Here is a 26,480-nt window from a genome sequence, read left to right on the forward strand (position 1 = left end):
TCGCAGTGTAATCCTTTAAGCATAGACCAAAAGAGCCGTAAAAATCGATAAAAGTAGGTATTTTGCATTCAGTCAAATATATATGAAAACTCACTTACTTAGTGCATATGCATAATTAATGTAGCTTGTTGTTGTTGTTGCGTAGCTAACGACGAGACTTCCACACCTGCTCGCTAAATAAACATGTACTCATTTACCTATTTAGCTAGCTTATAGCTATATAGAATATATATATGTACATACATACACCCCGAGCCGGGTCAATAAATAATGCGTCATACCTATGTCAATCATAGACTCTGAACATTTTAAAATGCGCTAAGCTCACTCCATGTTTTTTGAAGCTAATTGTGTCACGTGTTTGTGTGTGCGTTTCGGTGTGTGTATGGCGCCACCTGGCGGTGAGATTGGAATTGAATTCGGAGGAAATACAATTTTCGACTGCGAAAAAATCTTTTGACAAGCTTGTCAATCTCCATGCAGCTTATTTCGGCATTGCGTGCTGTGTGGCTTACGAAGAAAACACAAAAATACTGAAAAAAGAACTCTGCACGAGGATTACCCAGCTGACGTGGAGGAAAATTCGGGAAAATGACCGAGTGTGTCTGTCAGTGTGTGCGTGTGTGTGTGTGTTTGTGTGAGTGGTCAGTCGTTGCGTGCAATTAGCGGTAGTGAGTTTATTTCTGCATTAAGCTTTATTCCATTGGATTTTCATTGCGAAAATTTGTTTGGACTGCCAATGCTGTGATGTGAATGTCGCCCCAATGTGGCCCTAATAGCCTTAACGCTTAATTAAGCACATAAGCCTAATGGAAAATGGGTTTAAATGTCCCTTCATTCGATGCAATTTCCACTTTGATTTCCATTTGATTTGTCAATTTCATTTAATATTCAAATAATAACTCTGGCAACAACTACACCAAATATGTGATTAAAATTAAATTAACAACGATAACAAAATTCAGTATTTAATTCTGCCGCTTTTATAATCCTTCCAGCATTGTGTCCATGGTGGACAATCCGGCGCCACAAATCCTATGAAATGCATTTGGGTTTTTACGAGTTTTTCACACTTTTTCACTGTTTTTACACTTTACCTGTTGCCATTGCAATCGCTGCTAATACTAAAAGTAGCGCCACTTTAATCTTCATTTCGTATACGTTTGGTTTGTTGCAAGTCTCAATTTAAACTGATGCTGCGGTTTTTACAATTTCTAGATTCAGCTCTGAAGCGCAGTTGCTCTTATCGCCGGGAAACACCCGCTACACTTACATAGGTATTTACATTTATGTATAACGAAAAGTTGTACATTCAGAGAAAAATTATCAACTAAAATCTTGTCAGAATTGATCCAGTTTTAGAATTTGTTGTAATTTTAATTTCCAGTAATCATTTAAGCTAGATTTGTTGAGTCAAGGGTTGAACTTAGTCATTTTATTTATACATACCTTAGAAATATTAACTCTTGTTTCTCTGTAATTTGAATTCAATGGTGTATATACACACGTATGTATGTACATACATATGTATATCGATTACTATGTATGTTATATTCTACATATTGTAAATACATTTCATGAGTCACGTGTAGGTGCGATCAGCATTTGAGATTGCCAATGCGTTTGACGACTGCTGCATTTTCTTATCACATCTGGCTGGAAACAACGCAGTTTCTTAACGATTCTAGACTGATTGTGATATTTGACCTTTTCAAATTTCCAGATGTTTATAATCTATAAAACTACAAATCACTTTCCTAAAGCTATTTTCATTGCAACTTAAATATTCAGTGTTTCTTAAGTGCATGCTCAAATATTTTTTAAAAAGTATTTTACTTTTGTTGCGTTTGGAATTGTTGTCGAATTTGTTCAAAAAATACTTTTGTATGGTCAATAACGCCTAATATAATCAGGTTTTAGTTGGATTGGCTGACAATCTGGTATACTTTGAATGTTGTACTGTATTGATATGCCAAATATAGTCTTCAGTATTTTTTAGTATTTTTGGTATATTAATTTGGTACACTTGAAGAATAATGACGCATTGTATTGTTATGGTACTAAGATCATAAATTGAAATTCTGTTTTATATAATTTCTACATTATTCTTACAGTTTTTTTCTATTTGGGTGTTCAGTAGAATAAAATTGTAAACTACAATATTGTAGATAAATGTAATTTCTGAAATTTTCAAATATTCGCTAACATTATTTTATTAGGTTTACTATGCTGTTAAAATATTGATAGTAATATTTGTTAAATAAACTAGAGCGTGGTTCTTAACTTTCTTCCGGTTTCTTTATGCCAGTTTTGAAAACTATCTTGTAATTGCATCTGGGTTTCCTTCAAGCTGTTTTCCTTGCTGTTTCGTAGTCTCCCCTCGTGTTTTTATAGCTACTTAAAATACACTTTGCCACAACACAATTGCACACCTTGTCCCTGTTCTCATTCATCTTATAGTGAGCGAGTGAGTGTGTGTTTGAGGTTGAATGTATGTGTGTATGTGGCATGTGGCAACCAATTAATTTATGACCTGGGCCGGCTCAAATGCGGCGCACATCAAGTGCGCCTCATTATGAACCAGATAGTGAGGGAAATAGAGACCCATAGAGAGAGAGAGAGAGAGAAATTGAGAGTGAAAGAGAGGGAAGGGAGTTGGTTGAGCCGGTGCAATCTAACCTACATTTAGCCTACGTGTTGTCCTCGTTGCAAGCACGCAGTATAGTTGGTGGCAACTTAACTGTATAACGCGCATACGCCCCGTGCAACGAGCGACGTGCTGAGCTTCATTTGGGGCCAAATGGCCGTCCAACACTCACTTCTCTTCCCTTCTCTTCTTTTCTGTTCTGTTCTCTCCTCTTCTGTTTGTTTATTTTAGTAAACACAATGCAAAAACAACATCAACATGCAGTAAAGACGCGCCTCTCTCTTCATGGGGCGGCGTCGTGTCGAGTCCTTTTGTGGTGCCTCGCATAGGCGTTTGGTGTTTGTAGGCGTGTTTGGCTGGCTGACTGCCTGGCCTGGCCTGGTGTGCGTCGCTTTTGTTTTTGGATTTGTGACATGCAAAATATATGCAGCGAACGCTTTGTGTAACAACATGCATTTATAACGCGGGCTAAGAAAATTTATCATTCTGGTCTGGCTGGCAAGCGGGATTACGGCGTTACACACGGACATGAAAGGACCAGCATTTAAGCGCATATATTATTATTATTATATCGTAGCATAAAGTGCATTATGATGCGTTGCACTTCCACTACGTGTTGCCACTAATGAAGATTGAACGAGCAGCATGAAACAGACAATTTTCCATGACCCACAACCAAAATTTGTTTTATAACATGACTTTCAGAGTGTGACAGTTCTAAAGAATTCAAGAGTTTCCTGTTAACTAATATATAGTACTTTTGTAATACCAATGTTTTGATAATATATTTACTCCAGTTTTATACAAAAATACATAAACTGCAATAACACAAAAACAGGCAGTTATAATCAATTATTTCGATTCTAATCTGAATTCATCATGTGAGCATATGCACAATGCAAAACTTCATTTGGTGTCACCTATATGAAATGCTTAGAGTTTTTCATGTATCTTACTATATTTTCACTTTTAACTTTACCTGCTCCCAATAGAATCGTTGAAAACATCAAAAATATCGCAACTTTGATCATCATTTTGTATACGTCTTTCTTAGTGCCTGATTTGATTTGGACTGTCATTAAAGGCTTTCAAAATGTTTGCTTTTATACTTACAAAATATGTAATAACCCGAGTCAGCAAAGAAGCAAACCTGTTCACGAATTGAGGTGTTATATACCTATGCCTCGGTTATCACTGAGGTTAGGTTTTGAGAAAAGCTTACATCAAGTGAAATGAACCTATAATATATGGAACTGTTTATCCACGTTTTCCAAACTTTGATACAGATTGATCATCAGGCAGTGTTATCCAACTGCGACCACTTTGAGCATTTCTTTTTATGATAATAATCACTGAAAACATTTAATGCATACCTACACCATTATCAATATATTCATCAAACATACACATGCATCATAAAGTTTTGAATATGAATCTATATCATCATCAATTGGCTAAAGGCAGCAACAAACAAAAGGTAGAGTACTGAGATAGATATGATAAGGAGGCAGAGTGAAAGACGAACTTACTTATCACTCTTTTAGAAATATTTCGCCAGATGTTGAACTAAGTTTACCAAACTGCAACAGAAAGTTTTCACTATTTTCAATGGGGCATTCTAAAAATGATTCGCTTATACGAATTAGCCACAGTTTAATAATAGCATTAAAATATCATGAATGCATATTATTATTATTTTGTTTACATTTTAAAAAGTTACAAAACTTTTCAATGTAGCTTGTTCAATTATACAACGGTGCCAAGGGGCGTATCAACATCTTGGCCTCTTTAAGTATAAAGGATTTCCTCCACATAAGATCCGGTCCATAAACCGCATTTAAGTTACTGCATAAGAACGTAAAATCAAATTAGTTGATAATACACTATACATTAAGAAATATATTTACCAATTGTAGCAATGTGTGTACCACCAGCCACTTTCAAATGTGAACGCACAATCGCCAGCATCCAGATCGTTGTCGCGATCGAAAGTGGAGAATCGAACACTTTCACGAAGTCTCAGCGCATCTAGATTATCTCCTTCGAATTCGCCCAAACTTAAAGCGTAGTCATTTTTCTCATTAGCAATTTTGAAGTCATCGTAATAAGCGTATCTGATGGTGCCATTTAAGCCAACCAAATGCACATATAGCTCGTGACGACGCGATCTCGTTAGTTGATGGATTTTCTCCAAGCCCAAAAAGAAATCGCTATTAAGCGAACCGAATCCATTTCGGTACGTGGCCCAATCTCTATTGAAATTCTCGTTTCCACCCACTCGCTGTTGTATTACCGTCCAGCCAGGTCCAGCTGTCTCACTATCGCATAGAACATCGAAAGGATCTAGGCCAGAAACTTGAATTTTATGAACCCCAGGATCTTGCTCAAATGGCATGCAACTAGCGGGAAACTCATACTGTGTTAACTTTTCTAATTTTTGAACTTTATCTTGACAAAACTGTTGATCTACTTCAGTATTCAGTAATTTAGTTTGCGCTTCCTCTAACTGCAATTCAATTGTTTTCTGATATTTAGTGGCATTTTCGAAATTCGTGATATATCTCAAGAGAGATTTATTCTTTTCAGTGAGCCCAGAATTTAGGGTCTTTAATTCAACCTCGCAAATCTCTAAATTATTCGATTTATGTTGTAATTCTTCTCTACATTGATCGTAATATTCAGAAATTTTTGTTTTTGCTGCTAATTGATTAGTTGGTCTTAAATCAATTTGAGACTGCAATTGATTTAGTTTCTCTATCTCAGTGCGACACAATTGCAGATCGTTATGGGCATTTGAATTCAGTTGTTGCACTTGAACATCTAATTGTCTCAACTTATAAGTTTTTTCAACTAATTCGTTGTTGCATTTAACAGCATTTTTAGCAAGTTCTACATTTTTAGACTGCAACTGATCTAGTTTGTTTACCTCAATTCTGCACGATTGTAGATCGTTGTACACATTAGAATTTTGTTGTTGCAGCTGAGAATTTAATTGTCCTAGCTTATAAGTTTTATCAGCTAATTCGATCTTGCATGTGTCATAATTTTTAGAAAGTTCTACATTTGCAGTTAATACGTTAGTTTGATTGAAATCATTCTGAGACTTAGACTGCAACTGATTTAATTTGTCTACCTCAATTCTACACGATTGTAGATCGTTATATACATTCGAATTTATTTGTACCTGAGAATTTAATTGCCCCAACTTGTAAGTTTTGTCAGCTAATTCGATCTTGCATTTATCATAATTTTTAGAAAGTTCTGATTCGTTAGAGTTCTGATTTTGTGCCTTCAATTGATTTAGTTTGTCTACCTTAATTTGAAACGATTGTACATCAGTATACAGATTAGGATTTTGTTTTTGCACTCGAGTATCTAAAAGTCCCAACTTTAAGGATTTTTCGGCTAATTCGTCCTTGCATTTCCCATAATTCTCAATTACTCTAGAATTTGCGGATAAATTATTAATGATGCCGTTTTGAAGTTCGACCTGATCTCGCAGTTGCTTTATTAAAGCCCCATTTATTTCCTGGTAAGCTAACTTTTCCTTTAAGTCTTTGATGATTGCGTCTTTTGCTTCACTTTGTTGTAATTTCTCCTTCATATTTTGAAAATAATCTAGCATAGGCTGAACAAAATTGATTGTATAAGTGCCGCAGTATTGTTTTATTTGCTCGCTCAATTGATAAGTCTAGAAGGGATAAATAATATTCACTTTAGAATGCATTTTACACTTTAACTTTTCACTCTTACTTCGTTTCCAGTAACTGTGGCACTCGTGATTATTCCTTGTAATATTAGTATTAAAACTACGTTTATTATAATTCGTCTCATTTTGATTTTTGCAACTGCTGTCAATCCAATAGAAAACGAAACTAAATCTAGAATCCAAATAGATTCTTAATGTTCGCGAATTAAATATACATAAGTACATATGTATGTTATGTGAGACTGATAAGCCAGAAGGTTTTAACCCAAGAAGTCCGAATCGAAGCAAAGATCACCATGGTTTGATAACTTCCTGAGACACAAACAATTGTTTTAGACTTGTCCTATTTTCAACCGTATAATAGTCATAGAATAAGAGAGTTATCAGAGATTGTGTCATATAAATATATATAGTATACATATGAGCAATGTTATTCATTCAAAAATAAATAAAAGTTTAGCCCCAAAGTCGTAATCACAACAAATATTATCATAAGTTCCAAATTTTGATTGTCATATATTTTCATTGTAGTTGGGTCTAATCATTAAATGACGCACAATGCCGGAATGTTTCTCGAGCTCAGTAGCGTATGATTTCTAATTTGTGACTGTATCATTACCTTACTTTTACTTACGTAATAATAAATAATATAATTTTAAATTTAATGGTTTTGACCGAATCGTTTTCGCTGCAGCTGACGGGTCTTAATTTTGTTAGTTGACAATGCGGTATATATTGTTTATTATGGCATATTTTGAATGTAGTAGTATATTAATATACCAAATACAACTTTAACTTTTGTATGTAATTTTGGTTTTTAGTATTTTAGTATAATTCGGTTTTTAGTATCTTAGTATATTTATTAAAAATGGGTAAGGGGTATCTCACAGTCGAACTACTCAACAGTAGTTTTCTTATTTGTTTTCTTATCTACACTGATCTAGAAGAGATGGATGCCTCTAAAAGTTATTTCTAATACTTTCTTGTCTACAGAATTTAATATAAAAGTGAGTGTAATCAGACGAAGTAGTTACGACGAAGCTGAGTATCTTATAGTCGACCATTTGTCGACTGCAGCAATCTGACTTCATTTTTATCATTATTTGACTTTTGCAAATATAATTTGCACTTTTAATTGGCCGTAAAAAGCAGTCAACTAAGCGAAAAACCGCAACGCCTCGCCTCACCTCGCGACTGCAGTCTGAAGTTGAGCAAACTGTTAACTCGCATCCTGCATACTGCGGGCGTTGAGGCAGAACTTTGTTGCACAATTTCACATTGAGCGTACAATAGTTTTGCTTCATCTATCTGCAATGCTCCTTTTTGCCCGAGGTGTCGCAGCGTGTGTTGCAATTGTTGTCGCAAAATTTTCGCCGTTAAAATTTACATTTTATTCACGGCTTATTATTATGTCGCTTATGTTGCTCCGCAAGGATATAATTCCTTCTGCGCTGCCAAATCCCGCACAACTAGCAAAAGCCTTCGGGCGTTTTTCACTTTACTCCCGATTTGTGCCTTTTATTTTGATTTACACTCTGGCTTCAAATATTTAATAGTTTTTTAACGTTGTTTTAGTGGATTTTCATTCTCATTTATAGCGTTTTATCTGCTTGGACTTTTAAACGAAATTCGATTGGTGGTTTTTCAAGCACGAACTGTCTATCTTTCTCTGACAACTATGCTAAATACCTGCCGTTAACTTTTAATATAATTTTTAGTTCAACCAAAAATGCCGCACATTTTGCAGTCCCCTTCCCTTTAAAAACAAATTGCGGCACAGAATTTAACAAATTGAATTAATTGCGTGCAAAATTCCAAACGTAAAGAGCACAAAAGCCACTAAATGTCGGTTACAACAACAGCACCAAAAGAATCCTAGCCTTTCATCCTCCCCTCTCCCAAACCGAACCCCAAACTCCTCAACTTTCCCAAAAAGTTATCTAAAAACTGTGCACAAACCGAGACCAAATAAAAACCAACAGAAATGCGACAGCTCAGTGTTGATTGACAGTTAAGATATCCTATAGACAAATCTCAAATTCTTTGATTTATTTGGAAAAAGCCTCAACAGCAATCGATATTGTTAACGCAGTAAGAAACAGAGTGGACATTTAAGCGTGATTGACAGATAAATGTGCTGTCGGTAGTCTTTAGATAAAATGATTTTTGACAAAAAATGAAAGAAGTTACAGAACGGTAAATATGAAAATTGGTAGAAATACTTCCATTAATTGAGCTATATTTTTGTTATATAGTCTTCAGACTATTTGAAATTTTTTAATTGCTGAGACTTTGACAGCTTAATTATTTAATAAATGCTTTTTATTATATTAAAGTTTATTGAAAATATCATGAAAAAACAATTGAATTTGGCGATTTTTAAAGCAGTTTTTGTTGTCAATATTTCTTCAAATTTCTCAAATAGTTACTTCAAATAGTTACTCTTGGAACTTCCTTTTTTGTTATCATGCCCATTTTAGCTTGCATATTATTTTAGATCATAGGGTATATTAAAATGGAAAGGGAAAAAACGCAGGAAACAATTTTCCGAAAATGTTGTATTAAATCAAAGTTCAAAGCAAACAGAATGGCAGCAACTCTCACTCCTTCCCCCCGGTTGATATGGAATGTAGAGCATAGGGAAGTGGACAAAGAGAGACAGAGTTGTGGATGCTATAAAGTATGCTAAAAATTGCAACATTGCGTATGCGTAATACCAACTTAATTACCATAACAATAATCATAATGGACGCGTAGATTAACAAATAATAAACAAAAATAAACTACGTTTTGAATTGAAATGCAGTCAAGAGCAACTGCAAATGGCAGTTATGACAAAGATGTGGGCAAAGTAAAATGAATGGATGTTGTGACTCATGAGTCATAGAGTTATGAAGTTGCCTGGTGGCTGGTGGCTGGCTCGATAGTTGCTGGAGGAGATGAGCATAAACTGTGTGTGCTGTGAGCCATCATAAACAATACAATCAACAGGAAGTGAGCACAACGAGCTGACAACATTGCACAAAATTCGGGGAACTGAAGCTGGAGGTTGGCTGGGGAGCAGCCGAAATAGCAAAAACTTCCGTTTTGTGCTGCGATGATAAAGGAAGCACCCCAGAAAAAGGGACTAAGCCATTGCCTGAAGTTGTGGCTGTGCTAGTGACTTTGCTCCTGCTCCTTGTCATTGCTTCTGCTCCAGTTCCTGTTGCTGGCATTGCCTCGTTGCTTGAGCTCGTGCCTTTGCCTTTGGCTTGTAAACATGCAAAAATTGTCAATTCAGAAGTAACATGCAAAAGAAGAAGGAGCAACGGCAACAGCAGCAGCAGCAGGCTCACATAACGATGTGCCAAAGAGAGGGCAACCATACAACAAACAGCAACAACAGCAACAACAATAGTGGCAAATCTGTGCTAAAAGAGCCCGCGGGACAAGACGGTTATGAGGCAAACTCTAGGCACAAAAAAAGTATTCGCCCTCTTCTCAATGTCTTTCTCTGCCTGTTTTATACCATGTAAGCTTCTTATAAAAGGGTATGCTATATGAGTTACTAAGTGGTATTAACACTAATACTTATTTAATTAAATATATACTTATGTACTTATGACAAACTAGGCATCTAAAAAAGCGATGACCAAAAAAGGGAGTTGATATGAGGGTTGAGCAACATTTAATTTGATTGAAATGGAAGGTCAAGTGTATTTATTTATGCATTTTGTATTTTTCATTTGTTATTTGTTTTACAAAGTTGGCTATAGATTTTTAAAAAAGCATTTTTAAATTTGATTCAAAACTTTTCTAGTCTCGTTTAATATGAGCATAATTTTAATTTCTGGTAAAAACTATTCATAATTGTAATATTTTTCTAGTTCAAGATTTCAAAATTTCTGCATTTATTTGTAATTTATTCTACTTCATAATCATCCAATTAAAAATTAATGGTGCTGACTTCGAAGTGTGTGAAATTTCAATAATATTACCAAATTTATAATTGCCATTAAAGTTGCCTCTAAAAGTTGCATGCTGCATAATCGAGTGTAGTTGATTGAATCAATATCAATTTAGTGTATATTAAATTTGCTGTGTGCACAGATTGATGCAGTTATTTTAATATATGCAACTAATTTGATTGTAAACAAATCCAGGAAATTTCGCAGTCGAGTTGCTGGCAGTAAAATTTCTTTCTTTTTATTTGTCACCTCTCTTGTTGCGGCACATTGTGTTGTTATTGTTCGTTTTGTCAGAAGCACAGCATATGCAATGTTGTTTCGGGTTTTCATCATTTTCTTTTTTGGCAGCTCAAATAAATTTTATTTTGCGCGTTTTCCCCGACCCACGTGTATTGACAATTGTAAGGAAGCTGGCGAAAAAAATATGTTGCATACTTAAAAGCGCGCGAGTAAATAAAATATGGAGGCACCCACATATACACACAAATAAATACAGACATTCATAAGTAATTCGTTGTTAGTTATGGTGAAAAACGTTGAGCTTATTTAACTGTAAAAAATGTTGCAACATTTTTTTACCACTATTAAATATACAAAAGCTAATGGAAAACTGTTTTCGTGATTTACATAAGAGTGGCGATTTATTATTACGAATTGCGTAGCGAATTTTAAAGAATAGCAACGGAAAAACAACAGGAATTTATTCATAAAAATTGGTATATTTAAGAAATGCTATGAAAATCGTTAGGGAAATTTATGTAAAAATCAATATTGCAATTCAAACTGATAATATAAAATGCTGACAATGAAGATTAAGCACATAAGTTGCTGCTCACACGGCACAAACTATGACTGCGAACATTGAAGGACATTTGCAGCTGAACTGAGCTGAGCTGAGCTGAGCGGAGAAAAGTGCTCGACTCGGCAGAGAAGAGATGTTGAGGAAACAGCTGCAAGTGTCACTTGAATATTTTTCAGTTTTTCCTTACTTTGACAGTTTTAATGACAAGTCGGAGGCGGAGCTGAAACGCTGTTGGAAAGCCAACATTGATCGTCCGGCAGACGTCAAAGAGGGGAAAACTTGGAAATGGGGGCGGACAAAATAATACATTTTGCACATGGCAAAGCAATTTTCATACATTTATGCAGTGTTTAGAGTGGGAGGAGTGTCGGTTTGAGATGTGGCATCCTCATTGTTATGACAAGCTGAAAATATATATTTTTGATTGACATTTTGTTGGATGCTCTGGCAGGCAGGCGTCGCAAGTTAATGGAAAATTAATAGTTGCTGCCGCTCTCTCTCTGTCTCTGAAGAAAAGCGTAGCAAATGCAATTGCTTTAGGTGATAAATGAAGCTTGGGCTCTTTGCTGTGCTGTGTTGTCCTTGCCCAGAGGACATTAAGTGCTCGCCTTTGTCTACGTTGCTGTTGCTGCCACGCTAGCGGATTATGCACTCCGAATTAGATGCCAGCAGCCCATCTTTGGCAGCCCTTTAGGACTCGTTTCACGCTGTAAGAAAGCGTTGAAGCAAGCAACACCACGACAAATCCTGCAAAATGACGCGTTAAAGCTTATAAAACATCACCAACTAATTTAAATGCTGCTACAGACGGCAACAGGCTCTCAGAATGAAATTCACAAAGTAAAAAGGCAAAAAGTCGCACATTTATCACGACTTAAAGTCAAGTAAGAAAGAAAAGGAAGCAACAAACTATTATTTAAATTGTGAATCGTTACAAATTCACAGATTAGTCGAGCATACTCAAAGTGGGTCAGTCTTGTTGCCGGTGGGAAAAAGGATTTCACGAGAGGCTAAAAGAATTGCATGCGAAATTTGTCTAGCTATTAAATTTGACTATGCAACGACCAAGTGCTCTCTCTCTTCTTTATAGCTCTGACAAATGGTTTCGCTTTGCCTATATATGCACTCGCATATATTTCAGAGATTCAAGCAGCGGATATACGAAGCAAGTTTTGGCTTTGGCTTTGGTTTCAAACCAGATAAAGTGTCTCGAGTTTTATGCATGTCGCTTTTGTGTTTAAGATATGACGGCTATAAATTGTTGAATGCTTCCGCTTTCAATTGCCGTTTGCACTTTTAAAATATTTATCTACCAAAAACAAGACTTTAAGTGCTTTTTAAAACAAGGAAAAACAATAAAGCGTTTAAACAGGAATGATTTAAGACAACAAGTTTAAAAGAACATTTTTGAATATTCAAGAAATGATTTAAGACTAGAACGAAGTTTAAAATAAAATAAATAACTTCTGCATAAGAATCTACTTCAGTGTTATGCATGACGCTTTTGTGTTTGAGATATGATGAATAAAATTGGAACTACAATAAAACATTTCAATATGAATGACGAAAAGGTACAAAGTTTTCTTTGAACATTGATAAATATTTATAAATAAATTGTGATAGCTTCTAATCTTAATAGAAATCTATCGCTTGTCGAAGGTACTCGACTTTCTTTTTAAGAATTACCGTCATTACTCGACAAGTTTTCTATCTAAATTAGATCTATTTAAATATCAAGTATACGTATGTTATTTATCGCGTGTCGCAACTAGTTTTGTTTAATGCTCGTGTGTGAAGCACTCTGAGTGCCACGTGCAGGTTATTGAAATTTTCACAGGATATTTCATGCTTTCAGCGACAATAGAAGCGTTTTATTCAAACACATGTGCGTAGGTGGAATGGAATTGAATTGAATTGAAACGAAGCGAAATGACAGCTGTCATCGGAGCTGACATTTCATATTATCAAAGCGAGCACATTGACGTACATCGCGCATGGAAGAACATGGTTCGAGTGCGTGCAATATGCGAAGGGAGAATTCATAATCAAATGGGCAACGGACTGAACAAACTGAACAGTTGGTCAACTGCCGGACAGCTGTGGCAAGTAAAAATTGGCTCTCTTTTGTTTGCCTTGCGCGTAGCCTTGGCATTGGCATTGACATTGTATGTTAACTCTATAAATAATTGACATTTTTGCTGTCACTACGAAGCAGCGCACAGAACCAGAGCCAGAAACTTTTCAATACCCAACACTCTTGACCTCTCTGTGTCCGCAATCGACCTGAATGCTGACCCTTCACTGTAGTTGCCGTTAAGCTGACACTTTATTGTAGCATACTTATTTGCTTGGCCGCAAATGATGGCCATAATTTGGCTTATTTTACGCCTCTGTAAACGCTCAAGTTAAGCACTTGAGCTGCCAAAATGTTTATGGCTTATACTTCAGCATATTTCAATGCAAATGATGTTTGATCAAGCAGAAATACACATTTCTCGATGCTGACAGCTTTGTAAGGCAAATATGTAGCTGACAGCTATGAAACTCATATGTTGCACTTGCATTTCCTGTCCATTTAGCAGCTTTTGTTAAGCAATTAACTTTTACTATTGACTGACTTGATAAATGAAACGTATTTACTACGAATGTAAACTTTAATTGACGTCGTTTAATGAAGCTTCGTATTTATGCAAATTTGAATTTAAATCCTCTAGTGGAAATTAGCAAAATGTCCAAAGTGAACTTAAATTGTCGACCACAAAACAGGTCAACAAAGTTGAAGAAAATATGTGGCAAGTGGTCTTGAACTGCATAAAGTAATGCTGATTTATTTATACTTCAGCATATTTCAATGCAAATGTTGTTTGATCAAGCAGAAATACACATTTCTTGATGCTGACAGCTTTGCAAGGCAAATATGTAGCTGACAGCTATGAAACTCATATGATGCACTTGCATTTCCTGCTCATTGAGCAGCTTTTGTCAAGCATTAAAGCAATTAGCTTTAACTATTGGCGGCAACTGACTTGACAAATTAAACGTATAAAATACGATGTATGTAGAATGTAGGTTGTTTAATCAAGTTTCGTATTTCAATTTAATTCCAATTCCAATATATATTCTAAATGGTTCGTAGTGCGAATTTAAATTGAAACTATCAAATTGATGGGAGTTGTGTAGCATTTATTGTTGTGCCACTAATACGGGAACGTAAACGCAAACAAATGGCAGTAATTGCTTTTATCACTGGCGAAGCGATTTGTTGGTCCCAAATCGATTGCATGTAAATGTGATTGCTAGAATTTACGTATGAAGAGTGTACGAATAAATATTTCATATGGCGTCCCAACGCACAAACACACTCTTCACATTCTATTCAGTTGTTTGTTTGTCAGCAATTGTCCCCGACGACACAGAGAGAGAGAGATAGAGGGAGAGACAAGACCACTTCACAAATTGATGGAAGTCTATGCTCATAACTCAAACATTTGTCCCATCACACTCTAAAGCCGTTGCCCCCATGGCCTGCATAATAAATTGAGTGAAGAGCAAAGTCTGGTAGACCATGAAATACTCGTAATCTTTAAAGTAAGAAAGTTCTTCGAAATGATTGATGTTTTGATTATTTAATTGTCTTGATAGTGATTCATTACTTGAAAATATCAATGTCAAAATAGGAAATTAATATGCAAAGTAAACACATTATTTAATTATAGTTTCATTTTCAAATTAACATTATTTATGAACTTCCCTTTTCTTGTTCTATGCGCAGGGTATTAAAGGCAAATACGACAACTAAATTCACAGCAAAATTGATTTCAATGATTTGTCAAGCGTGAGGGCGGAGTTGTGACAAGGGTTCGACAAAGTTGGAAGTTGATTTTGTTTAGTTTGTCGCTTGCTGCTTGCTGATACTTGATGGTTGATTGTTGATTGCGTTCACAGCGTCGTTGTTGATGTGCTGTTGCTTCTGCATTATTGCAGCGTGGTTTGTTTGCAGTTTCAGTTCCAAACTATGACATAAATTAATTAAAAAATTTTACACTGTCTCGCCACTCGCATTCAATGTGGAGCATTAAATGACGAACGTCGTTGTGAGCTCTTTTCGCATTCGCATTCACATTCAATCCATTCATTCGAGTGCCCTTTTTATACTATTCTCCACTCGCTTTTGTTCAATGTCAGGGCATCGCACATTTCGTTTAATCACAAAAGCCACCTTATACCCATTCATTCATTCATTCAGTCACCCACTCAGATTCAGACACAGACACACCCACTCGCATTTGGTATTGTGTTAATTGATGGAGGAGCAACGCATTGCGCATACGACCCGTTGTCGCTCGCTGATGTCGAGGGAGTGCAAATATTTGTGTTGTTCATTTCGCTGCATTTTGCTTTTCAATAATGCATTATGAAATTAATTTCATTGAAATTATCCGCTGCGCTCAAATGCGTAGTAAATCATGTACAAAAGTTGATCAAGCAAATGGCAAAAAGCGTCCTGAATTATAGATGATTATCATTTCATCTCATTGGAAAACAAATTGCTTCAATTTCTTTGATTTATGGCATTACCATCCCGCTCATTAACAATGCATTATAAATGTGTTGCAAAGCAAATGAATGAATCATGTCGTGGTAACCTAATGAAATTGGCAATTATATTTACAACAATATATTTAACAACAAGTGCAACATTATCAAGGGAAATTGTGTGGAAAAACGGCAAACAAGATGTTAAATATACAGCAAAGAGTGGACGACAATGTGGGTGTTAAAAACAATTATGTGCTTAACTGTGGCAGCGAATTAAAAGGGGGATTAAGCAGCAAAGATTTATGGTAATAGTTTTACAACAAATTTAAAAGAGGGGAAATTCCTTGATAAATGAAATTATAATTTAAATAATTATTAGATATATATTTGAAGATAACATTCGCTACTTTATTTTAAACGAATTTCTAATATAAAAAATGTAAAAAGCATAAAAGGAAATGAAATAAGAATTATCATTATAAATTAACTTTTATCTGAGAAAAGAAAATTGCCAGCAAACTTCTATTTGCGAACTGGAAAAGTAAGAAAATGGAATTCTTTTCTACTTTACTGTAAACATTGACTTCATGATAATGAAACCTGAATATCTAAGTGGAAATGCAGTTGTTTGTCTTAGTTTGCTTTTTTGCGTCAACCTTTCCACTTCGATTACACAAAGTAGCTTTGTCTTTGGCTGTTGTTTCTACCGCATTACCTGCACTTTTTCAATTAAATTTTCATATTGCAATGCGAGTGTAGTCTGCAGTCTGCCGTCTGCAATGTCAGTCATTTTATATCCCTGTACCAAGAGTCAAGAGCGACGTAGCAATCTCTTTTTGATATGTTGCACCCCAAAGAAATAAAATAAATATTTGCAATGTGTTGCGATGACGACCACGAGGAGGAGCATGAAGAATACGCAGAGGAAAAGGCTAGAGTAGCGAGGGGCAAAGCCCATAAACCCCTTATATAAATATTAAGCAAGCACATCCAACAGAAAATCCCATCAAAAAGTATGTGTGTACGTTATATATTTATATACATACATATATGTATGTACATATATATAGAGGACATGTCAAATATAAGAGTCTAGGCGAGCGGCGCTTTTCAAAATCATTTGTTGTTGACCTTAACAATGGGCTGTGGCAACCCTGTTGGCAACCCTGACAGCCCTGAGAGCAGCTTCCACATGGATTAGCCGCAACTTACGAGCATTTTTAGTGCCGGTTGCAGGCGAAGAGTGGATTAAAAATCATCATTCCAGGCCATAAAGAAAGACTGAAAGCAAACTGCAACATGCTGGCAACCCTGGCAACCATCCTCTCGTTCTGCACATTGTTTGAGCATTTGCTCTGTGTCACATACACAAAAGGCAAACACTCTGCACTTCCGCTGATAATTTTTTCCATGTGTGCCCTTATCACAACTGCCTCTGCCTCCCTGCCTCATTTCACCACAGTATTTATTGCAGTCACTGATTACATTTTCGGTTGTCCGCAAAATTGTTCGATTTCATAAATCGCATTTTGTGTTTTCATATTTTTAATTAGTTGTCAATTTTGTAATACAACTAAATTCGAATTCTCAAAATTGTTCCCCCTCACATCGAGAACACAACAAACCACAAAAACATATGCTGTATCCACAGTGTTCGACTCGCTCCGCAGGACATTTTCAGAGCTGATGAGGCGGGTTGTGTGTTGAGTGTATGGAAATAATAACAACAAGGGGCAGTGTGTTGTAGTTGGGACCACAATGACAAGGGCGACAACAGAACATGGGACATTACTCCCAAAAAGAATTGCAATGGGGTCTAGCTTGAGTTGAGTGTGCTCAACTGTGAGATACCCGGTACAAGAAATAGGTGTCACAGAAATAATATCTAAAAGTAAAAAAAAGTGAAATTTTATAGGCTGGATTTCAAAATGTTTAACTGTAATAATGACTATTAATGGAGTTTATTACTCAAATGTAGACAATCTTCACGAATTGCTGCGGAATTAGAAGAAATAAAACGAACGTTGTAAATTTCTAAAAAGAGCTTGATTACCGAACTGGGATTGAGCACAAGAAACTAAATTTACTACTAAATTTATGTTATAATCATTTTTTTTTATGAGCAATTCCAATCTATTTTTAAATAACTAAAAAATACTAAATTTTCTTTTTTTTGTACGTGTTTTTTAAATATCCATCAATAATTATATAATTGCAATATTTTATTTCAAAATATATACAAATTATGAGTTAAAGAATTTGTCAAAAATTAAATTTTTTAAATAAAATTAAAGTCTGAAATAAATTTAAAGTTTGCCAGACATTCTCAGACAACTAGTTTGATAGTCAAGTTAAAATGCTTGTAAAAAGATTCGTGATATATTCTATTCCCTTATTACATAGTTATAGCTACAGGGTATACTAAAAAATTGTCATTTGGCAAATTTTTTTTTTCAGAGCAAAAAGGTTGTGAGACAGTATTCCGATTAGAGCAGAGCTTGGGAGAGTGGGTTAACGCCGTTGGCCGATGTTTGAAACTGCAAAACAATTAAAACGGCAGCGACAGAAAGTGGGCAGTCATCATAGGGTAGGGGTAGAGTGGAGAGTAGGGGCAACAGCAACAGGCAGGAAAACGGACTACAAACCATAAAAGAACAGAACAGAACTGAACAGAACTTGTACAGCATATGGACAGAGGCAAATAACCCAGAGCACAAGCCAAAATCCAATCCCAGAACCCACGATACAATTTTTACCCTGTCACAGCACATTTCCCCGCTCACCTGCACTCTCTCCTTCTCCGGCTTCCACAATACTGTTGCTGATGTGTTGTCTGTCTGTCTTTCTGTCTGTCTCTGTGTTGGGGCTTTGCTTATGTCAATAAGAGAATGGGTGAATTGTCAGTAACTCTGCTTGTCCTCTTTTTCCATTCCCTTTTCAGAGTTTCTACCTTGTGCTCTTCTTCCATTATTCTCTCTCTCTCTCACTCTCTCTTCAACCTTTTTCTGTGTGTGTGTGCCTTATCAGCAGTTGACAAGCCCACGTAGAATCCACGCGACTAACGAAATTTTATTGATGCGCAACTTGACGAAAGATGACGGCAAATGTAAATGCAATATCAAAAACGTCGCGTGTGTTGAATGTGTGAGAGAGTGTGTGTTTGTGTGTTTGCCTGTTGTTGTTGAGGGGAATGCTGTGGGGAATTACGGAAATTGGCAAATGTTTGTGGCGAAATGTTTGTCACAAAGAATGCCAAGCGCTTAGAAAGGAATTTCGCTGGAGTCGCTAGACGAATTCACGCGACAATTTTGATGATTGAAAATTGCGCCACAAATTGAAGATTAAAATGCGAATAGAATTCTGTTTGTAGTGCTACAAAATCAACTTAAAGTAATTCGAATATTAACTTTGAACCTCCACTAGCGATTTAAATTAAAATGAAACATTCGAAGGATATTCTAAAATTCTAAATTAAATTTGGTTTACTTTTGAAAATTAATATAATAAAAAAATGTTTACCATTAAATTGTCTGGCAGAATACAAAACAGTGCCTAAATTCAACAAACCAACAAATTAAAATATATGCTAGAGCAGCAATAAAATGTCCCCTACGGACAAGCGGAAATAGTTTTAATAGCTTAGCTACCCGCATTTTGACAATCATTTTATTTGGTTATCGTTTTTCTATGAGAGTATTAAAATGAATCTAAAGTGTCGTTTATTTCCCCAACTAAATTAAAGCTTTATATGTTTTCCGCTCGAGTTGAATGAAAAGCATTTAAAGTTGATTAGTGCTGCATGCTGCATTGCACGTTAGTTATTGTGAATGGAAGCTTTCCACTCATATCCCAACTTTACTATGATTTTTGGTTAGTTTTCAACTACAAATCAAAGTTTTAAGCTGCACACAATAAAAAAAATAGAAGGGAAGAAAGAATATTGCAACGCTATCATAAATAGTAAACTCTTTTCCCATTTTGTATTATTTTTGTTTGCTGTCCAAAAAGTTTTCCAATTTAGATTTATAAACAGCGCTAGTGAAGTGGCAACAAATAGTAAACTACACTTTTTTAAAGCTGCATAAAACAGGAGAAAAAAATGGTAGAAATCAGAGAAAGTAATGTATATAGAAAGTAATGTAAATATTCTTGGCCGCAGACCTAAACAAACTGGTTTAGATGGCCAGCCACAGGCAATTTGCAGGCAATTTTGATGCAAATTGTTAATCCAGACCACGCAGCATGCATTAAAAAGGTTTCAAGTGTTCATAATACAGGATAGATATATACATATATATAGATAGATATACTGTATTGTTTCTGCTGTCTGTGTGCTGGCAACTTTGCTGAGCAAAAATGTAGCCAAATATTTAGCAAAAGTTCGCCCACACGAACATGCATTTTTTTTGTTATGGAGTAAGAGCAGGAAACGAAGCTGAACTAGATGGACTTGCCTGACCTGACAGCAGACTGGGCGGGATACCAACCAGGAACAGGAGCAGGATACTCTGGAATACTCGTATACTGTTGCTGCTAACCAAATTTGTATCTGTTACCACGACTGCGTGTGGTATGCCGCTGACAGACATTAGCAGAGCTTATGTTTTGCCTTCGGTGCCAAGGCTTGTCGGAACATCTCCTCCTTCATCTCCATCTCTAGCTGCAGCTTCCCTCTCCGGAAGCCAGACCACACTCTCTGTCTAATGCATGCGAAAATTGCAAAAATTGCAAGTTAAAAGTGGAATTTTCCGACAACTATGCGAAGGTGTTGTCTGTCTACCTCACTATAGAGTATGTGTGCGTGTGTGTGTGGCATTTATGCAGATGCTGCCATCAGTTATTTTCATAAACTCGACTATCTTTGGACGGCAGCCAGATAATATTTGGATTTGTACAACACTTGCAACACACACACACACACACTTATATACATTCTACTCTTGCATTTTCTCAGTTTATTGCCTTAAGTTGCATTCAATTACAATTCTAATTAGTTTCAGGTGTTGCAACTTTTCAACTTTTGCGACTTGAAAGTTACTTAAGAAAATTGTTGCATACTTTTAGGCAATGCTTTTATTGCCTAGTAACCTCTTGAGCAAACTTTAATAGATTTATTGTTGTTATTAAGTTTTGTTATCTTTATGCTAGTAAATATTATTGTTTACACACGTTGTGTATTGCATAAAAATATAAACTTGATATTCTTTTTTGTTGCTATGCAGACAAAACATGGCGCCAAGGAACCAAAAGTTATGTGCCAAGAAGTGTTGCATACTTTTGAGCTGTCTTCAGAGCAGAGTAATTTAAAATTGCACTTGACTGCACACTTTCTTTAATGTTTTCGAGTTGTATTTATGTGTTATTTTTTATTGCCTGTTGAAAAATGTTTTTATTGCAAATATTTATTTAGCAACTTGTGCTGAGATGAAATTATTTTGTTGCAAAACTCGCACTTTTATTCATGTCTATATAATAGAATAATTTAAATACACAAACTAAGAAATATCTTAAAGTGAAGCACGCTTCACATATCAGAGTTCGGCATGAACTCACTCTCATATTGTTAGTCACTTACGCTTGGGGTCATATTTTATGCGACCTCCGCTCCATCTCTGTCTATAGAGTTATCCCCGCCGCTTTCGCCCTTTGGCGAAAACCTCAATGCGCTGTGGTTTGCGCTGGCAGCGAGCTAGTGGAGCGAGCGCAGCCTACAGGCTGCTGGTGCTCTCAATGACACTCAAATTCCAATAAATAACTTATGTAACGGCAACTGCGATGACTGTCAAATGGTGGGTTTGAATAGTATGTGTGTGTGAGTTTGGTGGGCGGCAACATGGCGTATGAGTACTGTGGCTGGCATTCAAAACTGTGCGAGTAACTGCAATTGAGCTTGCCATAACTCGCGACTCAACAACAACAACAACTATGTTGAAGCACCTTTCCAATGTGCTTGAAATTCGTTCGCAAATTTAATTGTTTCAATATTTCGCAGCAACTCATTTCCTTCCGCTGCAGTAGAAAGGGGGAGAAGTGGGAAGAGGTTTCATTGGTGGGACATGGAACATGTTCTGTTTGTCGTTGTCACCGCAGAAACACGGAACTATGCCAGGTGCATTCTCGTGCCCGACTGCGGTATCCTGTATCTTTTGAGCAGTTTTGCGGTTGCCACACTCCATTTTCTCTTCCCTCTGTGTGAATCAAGAGCTCCCGTTGGGATTGGTTTATTATTTGACAAATTTAATTGAAATGGTGTTGTGCAACGCAAATTCAATTTAAATACAGCTGAAATTTATTTTAAACGCTGTTTTTCAGTTTCGAGGCATAGCAAAGAGTTGTTTAATTACTTCGGCAGTGTTTTCCACTAATTTGTTTTCAACAGAGTGAAGGCTTTTAAATAAAGCCAAGTGTTATTTTAAATTGTGTTTCCTACTATTGTATGTTTGAGGGTTATTAAGATGTTCATCTTCTTTATGTATGATCGTATAAGAAATACTTCAAAAACTAAGTTTGTATTTATAAATTAGTTATTTCTTAATGTAATAATAGTTAAATTGAAATTAAATTTGATGCAGTTTTTTAAGTGAAATTTTCGTAGTTTTCACTTTCGAGAAGCTGTTTTCAATTTCGGAACAACGTATTTATTAGACAGTTTCAATATTGCTCAATAATTAAATTAAACTTAGCTTCAATAGCTTTCATTTAATCAAATAAACATTTCATTTGCTTGAGCTTAATTGTTCCTTTGGGACTTGTTCCGTAAAAAGGCGACATGCAAGCGAAAGTGTCAACTGGAACACGGAAATGCCGCCTGCTTCATTTAGCTGGCTTAACTTAACCCCTCTCCGCAGGACCACAGCATGCTTCACTCCACGCCATTCCACTCGATTCCCGCTATAGCGAGAACCGTTAATCAAGTTATTTATGGGCTGGAGGGACATGTTTGCGCTTTTATGGGCATTATCAGTGGGCAACATGCGTGCCCTGACCACGCCCACTTCCACTTCCTGCCCGCTTCTTCTTCTTTTCTTTCTGTTGTAGTTCAACGCACTCTGTGTTTGACTTTGATTTAGTTTTTGGGAGGCTGGCCGACAACTCAGTTTAGTACATAGAGTTTTACTTCAAATGGCTGTAGGATTGAATGGGGGAAGGGGAATGTCGCATAACTTGAAAAGGGGCACGGAAAACGCAACGCTTGGCGGCTCAAAGGAGTTGCAGTTGCTTCTGCCGCAGTCGGAGTTCCTTGATGCGGCGAATTTGTTGCGCAATCGCAAGGATAAAGATGGCAGTCGCTCCAACTCACAGCAAAGTAGGAAGAGCAATCAAACGATGCTAGTCACAGAGCCGCAACTTGACGAGGATGCGAACGCGAATGCGAATGCGGATGCGGATAAGAATGAGAATGTCAATAGAGTTGAGCATGAGGTGAGCACAAAATTTGTCGAGCTTGTTGGCTGCCTTGTTGTTTGTTATCCTTGTTGGCAATTTCGCGCAACGTGTTCGAGCATAATTTTAAAGCATAAATTAAATGAAACTAAATGAAACGTTGAACACGTGAGGATTGCGTTGAGTAGTTACAAAGTTGCCTTCCTTCACATCACATCACAGCACAGCGTCGACATCATCGCAACACGTTAAGTCAATAAACTTAATTGTTGCTCATTTGCAATATTTTCGCATTGTATTTTCGGGGGGCTGCGTTGCGGCTGTCTTTATGGGGTGTCTATCATAATTATATGCTGAAATATGCTGCAACTTAAGCTTCATTCTCTCTCCTTTCTCTCTCTCTCTCTTGCAGGTATGTACAGTCATTTATTCAGCTTCCCCACGCTTCGGCCAATTAACGTAAGTCCACAAAATACCACACACACAAAAAAAGAGAAAGCAAAAACAAAACCAAAACCAAACAAAGTAAAGCACGCTGTGTAATTTGTGCAGCAGGTGAAGACTTTGCCCTTAAACACAGCAAACAGCACAAAACAAGTTAAACAATCAGTATAAAGCAGCCTTCGAGCATATTTCACACCAAAAATAATTACCAAAACAACATAAAGAATTTAAAAAGCATTGTGAATGCGCAGAGGGGGAAAGGGGGCAGAAGGGAAAAGCGAAAAAGTCGCCGGAAATTCACAACAGCGTGTGCTACACATGAATAATCAAATTTTTCGGAGGCAGCCGACTGTTTTGCCCTCGAGGCAGCAAATTGTGCTGAAAAAGAACTTTTGGTTGTGGCAGGGCAAAGACAAAAGGCACATTACGTATACGCAGCGTGTGTCAGGCAGTAGCAGCAGGAAAACAACGAAACCTTCTTACGAATCGTGCTGATAAAGTTTCTGACTCGTTCAATTGGCTGTGAAAATGACAGAGAGTGTGAGAAATATGTAGATAGAAAATGAAAGAAAAACTAAGAAAGAGAGAAACTGAGTCGAAGACGTGGCAACTTCTTAACCACACGCCTCTTCATCTTCTTCTCTTTGCTGCTACTTGGAAAAATTACTAGTTGATAAGTTGTCACTGCAATTAGCTGCAATTTTCAATTAAGTTCAGCTGCAGTTAGTCAGCTTGCAATATACCCTGCATAAATTAAATATTAAAGAGTTGCTTGGCGATAAATTGGCTGACAGCGAAAGACTTTCATTGCTGCTAATTATTGCTTATTACCCTAATTATTTTCTCTTAGAACAATTAGCGATAAAGTGAATTAAAGAGGATTACGCGAATATATATTTTTTTTGTGTTTTTACGAGCTTATATTTTTGTGTTTTATACGCTGCAATAAAATATATTTTATTTTATTTGCTAAACACATTCTTTTTTGTACAAAATAGTTATGAACTCATACGACAATTTATTTCTCTTATATACACAAAATTAGATCGTATCAAGCATAAAGTTTTGTTAAAACATTTCAACGTAAAATCGAATGCATTATTTTTCTCAAAGATCGTTCTCTTTGCTAGTTTTAAAAATTTTATTTAATTTAATTAAATTATCTTTTGCTTATAACTTTAGCTTTTATTTAAAAGAATCTCATAATTTCCTTGAAATAAAACGTGAGGGAATATAAAAATTTCTTTAAATAGGTTCAAAGTAATTAAATTTTACCTCGTTATAAGAAAACTTCCTCTATTTACTACAACTTTCTACGGAGTATTTGTTTGTCTATCACACTCATAAATTTCAATCATCTATGTTAGAGATAGAAAGAGAGAATATATAAATTTCTTTAAATTGGTTCAAAGAAATTAAAGCTTAGCTCATTATAAGAAATCTTCCTCTATTTACTAAGTACAACTTTCTACAGAGTATTCGTTTGTCTATCACACTCACAAATTGCATTTATCTATGGTTTTTTCGCATTTGCTCATTATGACTAAAGGTTCGCAAATTAGTGCAGTGAAATAAAATGAAAATAAAAACGTAGCGAACTACGAAGGAGTCTCAGTCGGAAATGATAAATTAAGTAAGGCAAATGTAACTTTTGTGTGTGCGTCGACGCATTTCCCGCAGCGAAACGTGTGAGCGAGAGAGGAGTGGGGTGTGAAAGAGAAGGCAACACTGCCTCAAAGCAATTTACTAGCGAACTAATGGCATAGTTTTGGGCGTACTATAGAGCACTAAAAAAAATATGTTACATTAAAAAGTTTTTCGATTATTTTGTAGCTATTTTTTGCCTTTTTTATTTTTTGTAAAGTTTCTTTCACTGAATTTACTTTACACTTTCTTTTGCTTTTCTTTGCGTTGCTTTGCACACTTGATGAATGCTGTGTTAATGAGAAATGCGGGCGCGGGGAGCGAAGCTTATCAAAGCCATTGCGTACGTTATTTCTTAAAAAAAACCTGCGACTGACGGGCGTAACAACTATGCTCAAAGTTGCTCACTTTTGTAAGAGTTAAACGAGTCTTAACATTGCCTGCACACTTGTGAGTCGACCCCAAAAGGAATCTCAAAATTAAATTTATATAAAAATTGACACATACTTGCGTGAGTTTATTTCATATTCTGCTCACGCAATTTGTTATGGGGAAGAAAGGGGTTTCTAATACCATTTTTGGGCTACCTATTTGAAATATTAAAAAGCAATAGCTGTTGTCACTGTCAGTAGACATTGCTATAGAATATATCGTTTACAAGTTATAATATGAATTTATAATCTTTATGATTTATTACTTTTTCTGGATCTCCCCAAAAATCCCCGAAATATTGTTTGGAATTGTGATTAAAAAAAACTCATACTCAAAATCTTAAACTTAAAATCAATATTTCAAGACATGTTTACTAGAATCTAATTAAGGGTAATTATTCAGTGGTCTCCATGGCTATAATAAATGCAAAAGTATCATCTACAACAATTCTCAGAGTATAAACAACGAAGCTCTTATTAATTTACTTGGCTTATTAAAAGAAGAATTTCATAAGTGTGCTGCAAAATTTGCTACGTTGTTTTGGATGCCGTAAAATGTTGATTCTTTTTTTCATTTTAACAATTTCTTCACTTCACAAATTAAAAAATTATACATTTGTTTTCTTTTGTCTGTTGTTTTTTAATAATTCTGTTTTTACTTCACGGTTGTTTAATATTCCAAAACTTTATTTAAGCGTTTGATTTTATTGCCAGTTGTCTTGGCTAAAGTCCTTGAAATGGTTTTAGCATTTGTGAGCCGTTTTATTTGGCACAAAGATCGAAATTGAGTTGTGTAGTTGGAAAGTTTGCGCAGATTATATTATAACCTGCTTTTCAAAATCAAGCATTTTCCCATCCCAAACTTAGCTGGAGCTAAGCTTCGTTCAAGTTCAATCGGCTTGTCAAAGTTTTGCCACTCACGCCTACAGCAAAC

The 26,480-nt window shown here is 36.0% G+C and overlaps 2 protein-coding genes across 8 annotated transcripts in view; one reads left to right on the forward strand and one right to left on the reverse strand.

Moving 5' to 3' along the window:
* The window catches only part of LOC132793161 (calcium-transporting ATPase type 2C member 1), a 66,650-nt gene that overhangs the window by 2,170 nt on the left and 38,000 nt on the right, over nucleotides 1-26,480 (forward strand). Inside the window, exon 1 of one of the 7 annotated variants that reach the window (XM_060802852.1) lies at nucleotides 22,761-23,066. The exons of the other annotated variants lie outside the window; for them this stretch is intronic. Coding sequence (XP_060658835.1) covers nucleotides 22,767-23,066 — 300 coding nt within the window. The 5' untranslated portion in view covers nucleotides 22,761-22,766. Of the gene's footprint in view, nucleotides 1-22,760; nucleotides 23,067-26,480 lie in introns of those variants that run through there. 7 annotated transcript variants of the gene reach the window in all.
* Nucleotides 4,266-6,505, reverse strand: LOC132790169 (angiopoietin-4-like). Its single transcript, XM_060798621.1, has 3 exons — nucleotides 6,401-6,505; nucleotides 4,555-6,338; nucleotides 4,266-4,492 (listed from the first exon to the last, which is right to left on the reverse strand). Exons 1-3 carry the CDS (start codon nucleotides 6,479-6,481, stop codon nucleotides 4,390-4,392), a joined length of 1,968 nt encoding a protein of 655 aa, XP_060654604.1. The 5' UTR covers nucleotides 6,482-6,505; the 3' UTR covers nucleotides 4,266-4,389.

Source organism: Drosophila nasuta, chromosome 3 (genome assembly GCF_023558535.2).
Source record: "Drosophila nasuta strain 15112-1781.00 chromosome 3, ASM2355853v1, whole genome shotgun sequence".
NCBI lineage: Eukaryota > Metazoa > Arthropoda > Insecta > Diptera > Drosophilidae > Drosophila > Drosophila nasuta.

Bases quoted from the DNA above. Each gene is read 5' to 3' on its own strand.
- LOC132790169 (XM_060798621.1), bottom strand. From the start codon at position 6,481: ATGAGACGAATTATAATAAACGTAGTTTTAATACTAATATTACAAGGA. The intron at 6,339-6,400 runs GTAAGAGTGAAA...TATCCCTTCTAG, and splicing joins CCACAGTTACTGGAAACGAA to ACTTATCAATTGAGCGAGCA. The intron at 4,493-4,554 runs GTAAATATATTT...GTTCTTATGCAG, and splicing joins TACACACATTGCTACAATTG to TAACTTAAATGCGGTTTATG.